At 31.5% G+C, this 8,982-nt stretch overlaps 1 protein-coding gene across 2 annotated transcripts in view; it reads left to right on the top strand.

Annotated features, from left to right (window-relative positions):
- Positions 1-8,659, top strand: part of LOC108685723 (phosphoinositide 3-kinase adapter protein 1) — a 19,292-nt gene extending 10,633 nt beyond the window's left edge. For both annotated transcript variants that reach the window (XM_018190675.1, XM_018190674.1), the window contains exons 4-16: positions 2,509-2,665; positions 2,736-3,123; positions 3,453-3,749; positions 3,955-4,090; positions 4,315-4,505; positions 5,059-5,125; positions 5,663-5,986; positions 6,059-6,100; positions 6,284-6,718; positions 6,803-6,913; positions 7,168-7,262; positions 7,603-7,822; positions 8,070-8,659. In XM_018190675.1, coding sequence (XP_018046164.1) covers positions 2,509-2,665; positions 2,736-3,123; positions 3,453-3,749; positions 3,955-4,090; positions 4,315-4,505; positions 5,059-5,125; positions 5,663-5,986; positions 6,059-6,100; positions 6,284-6,718; positions 6,803-6,913; positions 7,168-7,262; positions 7,603-7,822; positions 8,070-8,650 — 3,044 coding nt within the window. In that variant the 3' untranslated portion in view covers positions 8,651-8,659. The remainder of the gene's footprint in view (positions 1-2,508; positions 2,666-2,735; positions 3,124-3,452; positions 3,750-3,954; positions 4,091-4,314; positions 4,506-5,058; positions 5,126-5,662; positions 5,987-6,058; positions 6,101-6,283; positions 6,719-6,802; positions 6,914-7,167; positions 7,263-7,602; positions 7,823-8,069) is intronic.
- Positions 8,660-8,982: the final 323 nt, after the last annotated feature.

The raw sequence follows: 8,982 nt of genomic DNA, 5'->3' as shown, positions 1-8,982 counted from the left end.
TTATTAAAAGGCTTTTGACTTATAGAATTTTTCTTATTTAGTATAAATAAAATAAAATTAATAATATAAAAAAATATCCTTAGAACTTTTTACAAAAAATAGGTTATTTATCAAATTCTAATTAAAAATCTTATCTCAAACGATTCAAATTCAATATTTCCTGATTATGATATAAAAAATCTAGACCAATAAATTATATTTTGAACAAATCCAAACAATGCAAACGGATTATATTTCAGTCTATCGTTAGATATTCGGCCTATGGTTGTATAATACCGTCATTGTTTGATATAGACAGCATAGAAACGGACGATTCGAATGGAGAACTCAGAACTTAACATGCACCATACGTATAAAAAAAATTATGGGCATCGCCTAATTCGTCTTGCCGAAGCTGAGCGTGAAAACAATGTGTGCGGGGTGGGGCCTCGAAATAAACGGTACGATTTCCTCTCGAGAGTGACTTTGAGCAGTCGTACTTCGACATCCGCGGAGTCGTCTTTGTTAGAAGTTATTCTTGATTAGAAGAGGCAAAGATTTTTTCCAAAAAAAAAAAAAAGAAAATGTTATCAAAGTGCGCGAGAATATATAATATTACACAACTGTCGGTGACATTCAATCGTAATCACGAGTAGAAGAATTGAAATTTAGATTCAGTTAAAACGGAGGGTGTGACAAGAAACGGGGTAGTGAATTTTTCAACGACTTATCTTCTGAATCGAGAGCGTTCACAAGAAACGATGGTCGATATCTATGCTAGTCCTCGATTGCAAAGACGAAATCGGCCAAATTTTTTAGATCTTTCCGCAATAACACGTAAGTCGAAGTGAGAGAACGTGAACTCTTGAAAAATGCGAATTAAAATGTAAATGCATTGCGTATATCAAGCTGCGAAAGAGCGAATCATTGCGTCTTGGTATAATCTGACGTGCGCTTCTTCGAGTATGTTGATCTTTTTGTAGCAATTATCATCATTCAGGAGCGACCCACGTGTGTTACAAATCGACTGTATCTCCCGTGATATTTCATTTATGGTTACCAAGTATTACTGACAGTAAAAGTTAAAATAAAATCCACAAAACACGAAATTATAATAATACAAAAAATAATTATAATAATACAAAATGGTAGTAATGTAATAATTAGGTATATGTATTTAATATAAAATATTTCGATATAAAAAAATAAACTTGAAGAATAAGTTTAAGATGGTCTCAAGATTATTTTTTGCTATGATCAAGAAAAATACTAGAACTTTTATTTAAAAAAAAATATACAAATAATTATAATAAATATAGTTTCTGGTAAATAAATAAGACAAAAAGAACGCGCATTGCGTGCAAAAAATATTAAAGAAAGTAACATTAACGCCATCAATTAAGTAATTAAAATTCTATGTAGGGACAATGTGATACACATGAAATTTATTTTGAGTCTAAAATGAATTTAACTTGGCCTCGTGGGTAATAAATCCAATTTAAAACCGGAAACACCGAAAACGGAAGCCATGCACCTTCCATAGCGGGAGTAAAAGTTATTACCACACAGTTCGTTAGTAGAATAAAGACTATAGAATTTTCTTTCTTCTTTCCTCCATCACTGTATCACGAGATATTATATATTTATATACTATATAAATATAGACTATAACTGTTATTAATTATTTTATAAAATATTCTATAAAAATGTGCGGGAAATCAAAAAAACTGAACATTTTTAATATTTTTTTTATTCAGAAACAATTTTTTTTAATCCTTCCTTAAAATTTCTTAAAATATTTTTTTAATTGTATATGTCAGAACATTTTTAACATAAATATTATAATTAAATAGAAAAATGATATGTAAATATTAATATAAATGATTATCTGCTTCTACTAACATTCAATAGGAGCGAAATTGTCACGCCTATTCTATATCCGAAGTTATGTATCAACAATATCACGTTCATTCAATTGATTCAAGTTACCAGCTGCACGGTGTGCTAATTTCGAGTTAGAATTTTATTTCATAAAATTCTAACTCATTTTATCATTATTTTCATATGTAGCATGAGTAGCGTTATTCATGGTATTATTTCACCCACATTGTATATTGCGTGTTCTGTAATGTGCGTCATAGAAAATTAAATGCATTCCCATGTGTCATGACAAAATTGAATCAAGGTTGCTTGTGACACATATACAACATTTTGAAAATTAAAGAATAGTCAAATAGAGCAACAAATTAACATATAAAGAAAAATCCAGATAAATTAATAAATTGATCTGTTGCAAATAAATGTTAAATAAACTTAGACAAATAAATTAAACCTCAATATTATTTTAATATCGTTTATCGATAAAACTATCCAATCATTTCTACTTCCAGAAAAATATTTTATTATCTATGTTTTTTTTTAAAAACATAGATAAAATTATTTGTGAATTTTTTCTGTATGTCCCCATATCAGAAGCAATCTTACAGATACTTGAGCCAATTAATTTGATGTTTCAATTGTTTGTTTCAGGGTCGCATTCAGCTACAATCTTATCAAGAGACGGAGACACAGAGGACGATGTCGTCTTCATCTCTAGCAAGGAAAGCGAGGCTTCTAATCTATGGGTTAACTATCTCACTGCATGTTTCGAGCAAATCAGCCGTCAACAAGGACGGCCGCCATTCAAGTAAGTATAAAGCGAAATGTTTTTTCGTGCCACAATTTCGAATAAAATTTCAACCAAAAACATTTCTCAGAGTACGTCATATCGCTATTGAGGAACCGATAGCACCGAAAACAGAACAGAAGATCCGATCTTCTCGCCTTCAAATCGTCGTCGTGTGCCCGGTATTGCTGGAACGCGTCCGGACCAACCCAGAGCATGCCGTCCATCTGACCAACCATCTGATCCCCGAAAAAGTACTAGCGATGATGTTGGGTGTTCATGACAGTCATATCAACGATACTTATAGATCCAGCCTAGTTTCCTGTGATCAATGGAGAAAGTTTTTCGTGAAGGATCAGGACGAAACATTCGTCGGGGAATTGTTAGGTGCAGCGGTTGCCATTCTAGGCACTATGCCGCCACCAGCCCTCAGAAGCGACAAAACTGCATTTTCCGTGCATCCAAAGAAGGTTAAATTGGTAAGTTTAATTTACTATATGTCTATAGAAGAGAATTCTAAAATGTTTTAGGATTGCAGGAGATACATACAAGAAGAACATAGCAATTGCAAAAAATTTATCATTATAATTAAAGGACATTCCTTTTGAAATATATTCACTTTATAAAAAAATAGCTAAAAGACTTGTTAAAAAATAATAATGCTCGAATAATAGGGAAAATATTAACTTTACATACGCGTGAATATTTGTATCATTTGCTCATAGAATATATGATAATTAAATAAAACTTCAAAATAAAAAATGCTGAAACACTACAAAATAAAAGAATATGTGTACTGTGTTCGCAGGGACAGAATAGGATAATCGTTTTATTAAACGATCCGTTGAGTCCCAAAGATAATGTCTCTGTGATTGTTGATCGTTGCGGCGATGCGATCGACATTAGCAATGTGAAAAGAAGAAATCCTTACGCCCTACAATTTTCAATACCCGAAAGATGTCTCGAAGTCTCTATGTTGGTTGGCGTGAGAATAATCAAGAATGGATGTTCACTCGGTGTTAGACAAGTCAAATGCGAAAGTAGACTCAGGGAATTAGATCAGATTCTCAGGGCGCATGACAATCCCCTTGAATTTATGTGCCAGGTAATTTGATTTAAAGATTTCTACAAAAATTAGTTTAATTTAATACTGGATTTTAACGATAATCTCTAGATTCAGTTATTTTATAAGAGAAATAATAAATAATTCGCTTTTAGTTCTATCACTTTATCATTATTATTGTAAATAAACGATTAAACAAAATTTTCAAATATTTAATTCACTATTGCCTCTTTTCTATTTATTATAGACCTTCGGCTTCAGTTCTACTGACCGGGAAAAGTTTGACAATTGGATGGTCCATGCATTTCAAAAAAATATGCCTCCTCATTTCAATCTTTTATCCACCCCGACTGGTATAGTGCCCACCCATAAAAGTTGTACGAGTAAGTAGTCTCTTACATAATTGAATAAAAGTCATATATTTGATAGATTTTTATTTCACTGATAATATACACTGATAATATTTCACTGATAATATATTTTTTATTATTTTTTATTATGTTATGATAATAGAAAGAATAAAAATATAAAATAATGTCCAAACTTTTTAAGATAACAATCTTTAAACGATCACGATTTGAGAAAAAGAGACGGATTCGTTTTGTAGGTCCAGAAGAGAATCCGACATTGCTACATTTCGCCGCGCGTTTTGGCCTGGAAAAACTAGCGTGGCAATTATTGGAATGTCCTGGTGGCGATCTGGCATGCGACTTGAAAAACGTTTCCGAGCTAACACCGGCTGATCTTGCTGAGCAAGCTGGACACGCGAGATTAGCCCATCAACTACGGGGCTACATGGTACAAAAAATCATCTTTAGACCGACGTCGCAAATAATCGAACACAATCGGTACTACCGCGATGTTTTATTCTTTTCTCAAAGCATTCACTTTATAAATTTCCAAAAGTAAGATGCCCATTTCGAAAAAGAAAATACAAATTTTATTTAATTAATACATATATGGTATTAAAATAAAAGTTATTTCTCATTTATTTTTTTATTTAATCTCGAAAGATTCAAGCATTTTATTGTGATAATAAGATTTTGAATTCCTGAATCTCTATTTAGAAATTAAATGAAAAAAGAAGAAATAAATTTTATTTTGATATATTAAATAGAAATTATCTTTTCTTTTTTGAAGTCTATCTTACTTTTCTGGAAACTTTTTTTGCTTATTTCAAAGCAGAAATATCTTGGAAAAATTCGCGCGAATTTTGTTATGTCATTTAATTTAATAATCTGCGAACCATAAATGGTTGATGAGTTTAATTAATTAATTAATTAATGAGTTAAATTAATTAATTCTACATTGCATGTTTCATAACTTTGGATTCCCTTGGGCAAAACTTCAGCAAATGAACGAGTTCACCAACATGTACAGCTACCTCAAAGTTATGAGCCAAACAAATCGATCAGCAGGTATTAAGAAACATACATATCCTATAACAATATTACAAAAATATTGTCATAATGATTCTGCTACTCCTTAAGAATTTCGAAGTTTTCTTCAGTTAGGATATTTAAAATTTGTATTACGTACAGTTTTATACATAATAATAAGTACACAAGTTATTTGACGCAAATAAAAAGATATAATTTTATATTGAAAAAGAAATTTAAATCCATGAAATACAATTTTTGTTGTATTTGAAATACAAAAATTGTATTTCATTTTCAAAACTGTAAATTGAAAAATTAATAAGAATGTTTGCTTCAAATTCGTATAACTTTCAGTAATATTATAATATATGTATATAAATGCTTTATAAATTAAAAAAGAATCAATATCTTTTTATGTGAATTCTATATTTTTTATGTAACTTTTTGCACAAAATATCTCTTGTACAAAAAATATTGATTCGCCCTATATTTAAAGATATTCAGTAAAAAATTTAAAAAGAAGTCGGTCTCAATAGTCTTGAGAAGAACTTGAGAGTAATACAAATGTGTATTTAGAAATGCATTCAATCACTGACGTCTCCCCGACGACGATCACAAACGAAATCAATAACGAAAAAGAAGATTATTGTCGACCAAGGCCTTTAAGCGAAGCTTATTCAGTACCACCGATTGCAAGACCGGTAACAATTCTATTCCCGAATCTGCAAACAGCGAGTACCTCTAGTACGATCACAAATCCTTTAGCAAATTATTCGGTTGTACCAACGCCCACGCTAGTAATTAATAATCAACTACCGTCCACACCCACGTCCACAACCTCCGTCACGTCAAACGGATTGAATATGCCTTTTCAGGACTACATGAAAATGCATGCTGCTGGTAAATATCCTGAACTGTTACATACACAATTCACTACAAACAATTATTATATAATAATTATATAATTTATAGATGGCTCTTTTACCACAAATTCTCTTCATCATAACATAATTGGCAAGTATTTAAATATTATATTTAAATACTAATATATATTTTATTTATCGGTGTTACATTTCTTAAATGTATAATTAATAAAAATGCAATAATTTAAAAAACAATTGTAGAACAATTATTTTATTTCAATTTTTATCTAATTTTTATCTACTTTCAAAAGTATATGTGAAATTATAATTAAAGGTCCAAAATCAATTACAACGAATACAACGAATCCGCCGTCCCGAACAGACACACCTACTCGTCAGGAATGTCCCCAAGAAAATTCCTCGGGAACACGAGAGGATAATTGCGGTCAGAAAATATGTCAGAATCTTTCCTATGGCAGAACATCTTCCAACAGCAGTACCAAATCCAGAGAACCATCAGGTCCCCAAGACGAGCTTCTAGAGATCATAAACGATTTTAAAAACAACGTTTTTACGATATCCGAAGTGGAGAGGCTCGTCGAAAATTGGCAGAAGCGAAACGATGTTCAGCAAAGTTTTAAAGACAAACAAAGACAGCTTATGGCAATGCGAGAGGAATACGACAAAATACAAAAACGAATGAAAGAAGAGATGAAGACCCCGACACCCTTCGATAAGATACGAAAGTTCTTCTCCAAAGGAAAAAAAGGTCACTTTTAAAATACCCTAAAATTTATTTACTGATTTCTGAGACAGAGTAACTGAAAAATTTTCCGTCTAATTTTTATTATAGAAACAAAAGAATCTGCTGGAGTTGCCGATTCTTCTACGAACAAATCCGAAAGTATTAGCGGATTAGCTGATCGCCGGCCTGTCAGCAGTTTAAGTCTTCGTAGCGTCTCCAGTAAGTAAATATAACATAATAAATTACATTGTCTAATTATTCAATAAATATCAAATAGTATAATTCAGAATGTCTTTAAAAGAATTTTTGTAAAATAAGTTCAAAAGTTCTAAGAGAGTACAAAATATTTAGAAAAGGATTCAGAATTCAATGTATACTTAAAAATTTTTTAAATATCTTTTATAACTTATAAAATTGTTGTAAATAATTAGATACTTTGTGCTTTGCATTTTTAATTCTACAAAATTTCTTAGGTTCATCATCATCTGGTAGAATGAGCACTGTCAGCGGTTGCAGCGGTGCAAGCTTGGGTGACAGTGGAACTCATTCTGATTCCGAAGACAGAAGAGTACGTGAAATATTATAAATAAGACATAAACAATTTAGCTAAATAATTATCGACCAAGTATAGAAAAAAATGATAATCATTAAGTTGCTGGAATTTTAATTTTCGATTCAAAATTTTTATTTTCTCCGCATTTAAAAATGTGTTAATTATTAAAAATAATATTCTCTCTCTCTCTCTCTCTCTCTCTCTCTCTCTCTCTCTCTTTTTCATCTAAAATCGAATATTAATTTTATATTTGAACAAAATATAATCTTTAGAAGATATTACGTACTGAAAAGAATATGAAATAATAGTAAATTTATATTTTTATTTTGTTAATTTAGACACAATTTATTTTTAGCTCCAGAATGTCAGGGATGAGAAAACTGGCATGACATCCTACGAAATACCACCTGCACCGAAACCTTTCACGGGCAGGTATTCACCGGCATCTGGGTATTCCCCATCACCGAGTCTCTCTATCGCGTGTGACCTTGATCTCCGACAAACACAGTCACCATCCAGAGTCAATGATAATGAGTATTACATTGCGTTTCCACCGTCGGGATTACCTGTTCATGGTAAATTAATAAAATTTAATACTCTCATTCCTATTTATTTCAAGCATCATTTCTAATTATTCTGAACAGTATAACAATTGAAAAAGAATATCCAAAAATTCGGACATTAATTCAGATATCTCATTATTCAGATATCTCTAGTATCTTTTAAATGTCCTTTAATTATTAAAGATGCATCTAATCATTTAGATAATTACATTTACAGAAATAATTAAGATCTCAAAAATAAATAATTCAATTTTCATAGCGTTTAAAATAGATACTTCGAAAGAACCGGGTACACCAAGTTCACTATGTGAACATCCAATGAATAATAATCACGACTTCGTCCAGAACGTCACTGTTTCATCAGATAAACATCAGGAAGAAATCGAAGCGACTAAACTTGTTAGCTACACGAACATTGATCCGGCGGCATTGATTTTCACTCCAATCGCACCAACAGGAATGTGCATTCCAGATTATACTAGTAACGAATCGACATCCAATTCTGTTCACGTGGATCGGGAAGCCGTGGAAGAACACATTAACGATACCGTCGAGGCGTGTTCCAACACCACGAAAGTGAAACCACCATTCGCTCAATCCGTCGTTGACGAGGTCGACTCTGCGCTTCGAGGTCAAGAGACAATATGCGATGAGGAACATGTACCGACGGATTCGGCGAACATTTCGAAAAACATGAATGAGGTCACCGAGACTAAAATGCCGGAATATATGAACCTTGCTGTTAATATAAGTCACGATGCCAAGGTTCTCGGCGCCATACCAAAGAAGTTGCCTGCACCACCCGTGCCACCACGAGGTACAACCTTTCATACCGTATAATTTAAATTTCACGCGACTTTTATAATTGCGAAAGCAAAATTAATCGATCAAGTCAATAAAATATATAAAAATATTAAAATATAAGATTATAATATTCTTCTGTTTTTGTTGTTTTTTTTTTTTCAAATTTCTCTTCTTTCATTCTTGCAACGAAAGAAATAGCAAATTTTAAATAAAATTTGTAATAAAATTTAATAAATTTTTCATAATTATTATGAATAAATGAAATTAATTAAGCTTTTTCTAAATTGATATTTGTATTCAATCTAAGATTAGTATATTTAGATAAGCTTCAAATCTGTTGAAATGTGTAAAATAAATCATTGAACCGT

This window comes from Atta colombica, unplaced genomic scaffold (genome assembly GCF_001594045.1).
Source record: "Atta colombica isolate Treedump-2 unplaced genomic scaffold, Acol1.0 scaffold155, whole genome shotgun sequence".
In the NCBI taxonomy this organism is placed as follows: Eukaryota; Metazoa; Arthropoda; class Insecta; order Hymenoptera; family Formicidae; genus Atta; species Atta colombica.
This window is presented reverse-complemented; position numbering and strand designations above follow the sequence as displayed.